This window comes from Austrofundulus limnaeus, unplaced genomic scaffold, assembly GCF_001266775.1.
Source record: "Austrofundulus limnaeus strain Quisiro unplaced genomic scaffold, Austrofundulus_limnaeus-1.0 Scaffold318, whole genome shotgun sequence".
Lineage (NCBI taxonomy): Eukaryota > Metazoa > Chordata > Actinopteri > Cyprinodontiformes > Rivulidae > Austrofundulus > Austrofundulus limnaeus.
In genome coordinates this window covers 713435-714811 of record NW_013952720.1, presented here as the reverse complement: position 1 = coordinate 714811, position 1377 = coordinate 713435, and the positions used below count along the sequence as shown (strand labels likewise).

The following is a 1377-nucleotide window of genomic DNA, read 5'->3' as shown; positions in this document are numbered from 1 at the left end:
GTTAAAATATTATTTGTGTTAAATAAGAGGAATAATGTGTTCTTTTTGTTTTTGTTGATTATCACTACTTTTATAGGGTTCTGTATGTTGTTCTCATGATTAAATTCAGCAAAATAAACTAAATCAAAGGTAACAGATGTTTGTAAAACTTGGTTTATTTACAGAATAACTTTAACTGCTGGATGTTGGGCCCCTCAGCTGCTGACCTGCAGTAACTGTGGCTCCTGGGGTGATTTAACCAGTGCATCCATCCATTTTGGTGCCCTAGGCGAGTTGAAGCGCAACCCCACCGAACTATGTCCCACCCACTCCAATTTGAACCCCTAAAAACAAGTTTGACAGTGTAAGGTACTATGGTAAACTTAGATTTATTAGCTTTCCCAGAAAGCAAATAAATAACACACATGTTAACTTGTACAGATTGTCTGTAAGTTATAAGGATTTTAGGTCATTTTGCAGGGATACGGATGTACAGAGTAATCTGATGGATTTTTTTAAAAACCTCATTTTCAAATTTATCTAACATGTCAGAGCCTGTAGGATGATTTAAAAAACAATAAATAACATTAAACAGCCATCTTCCAACCTGTTCTGTTGGTAGAAATACGTTTTGAACTTTTTCCTCTCTCCTCTCCTCCTGCTTCACAGCGAGGCTGGRTTTAGTTGAATAGTCCTGGCGTAGAACCAGCACCTCATGGGTTAAACTAGTTAATTAAACATCCTGGTGAATCAGTTGTTGTTCTGTCCGGTTCATGTTTTTCTYTCAGTGCACAAAGACCCGTATGAGAACCTGTACTGTGTCATCTCTGGAGAGAAACACTTCCTCCTGCTGCCACCCACCGACAGACCCTTCATCCCCTACGGTAACCGCGGCAACCCGTCTGCACCACACTCTGTTGCCGCGGTGACCGCCTCTGTCAGTAACCGTGGTAACCGTCTCTGGCAGGTGTGTATAAGCCAGCTGTCTACCAGCAGCAGGAGGACGGGGGGTTCCAGGTCCTGGATCAGACTGACTCTCAGAAGGTGCGTTCAGGTGCAGCTCCGTTCATCTGAAACACCGGGCGCCACCTGACACCTTCACCCTCTGCTCCTCAGGTTCCTTGGATCCCTCTGGACCCCCTGGACCCAGACCTGGAGCGGTACCCTCAGTACCAGCAGGCTCAGCCACTGCGGTGCCGAGTGAAGGCTGGAGAGATGCTCTACCTGCCGTCTCTGTGGTTCCACCACGTCCAGCAGTCACACGGCTGCATCGCAGGTACCACGCCCTGCAGGTACCTGCAGGTACCACACCCTGCAGGTACCACACCCTGCAGGTACCACACCCTGCAGGTACCACACCCTGCAGGTACCACACCCTGCAGGTACCACATCCTGCAG

At 47.4% G+C, this 1377-nt stretch overlaps 1 protein-coding gene across 1 annotated transcript in view; it reads left to right on the top strand.

Annotated features, from left to right (window-relative positions):
• jmjd7 (jumonji domain containing 7) overlaps nucleotides 1-1255 on the top strand; it is a gene marked incomplete at its 3' end in the record, with an annotated part of 7680 nt that extends 6425 nt beyond the window's left edge. The window contains 3 exon segments of the mRNA XM_014022147.1: nucleotides 768-863; nucleotides 947-1023; nucleotides 1096-1255. Of these exon segments, the coding sequence (XP_013877601.1) occupies nucleotides 768-863; nucleotides 947-1023; nucleotides 1096-1255 (333 nt within the window).
• Between the last annotated feature and the right edge of the window lie 122 nt (nucleotides 1256-1377).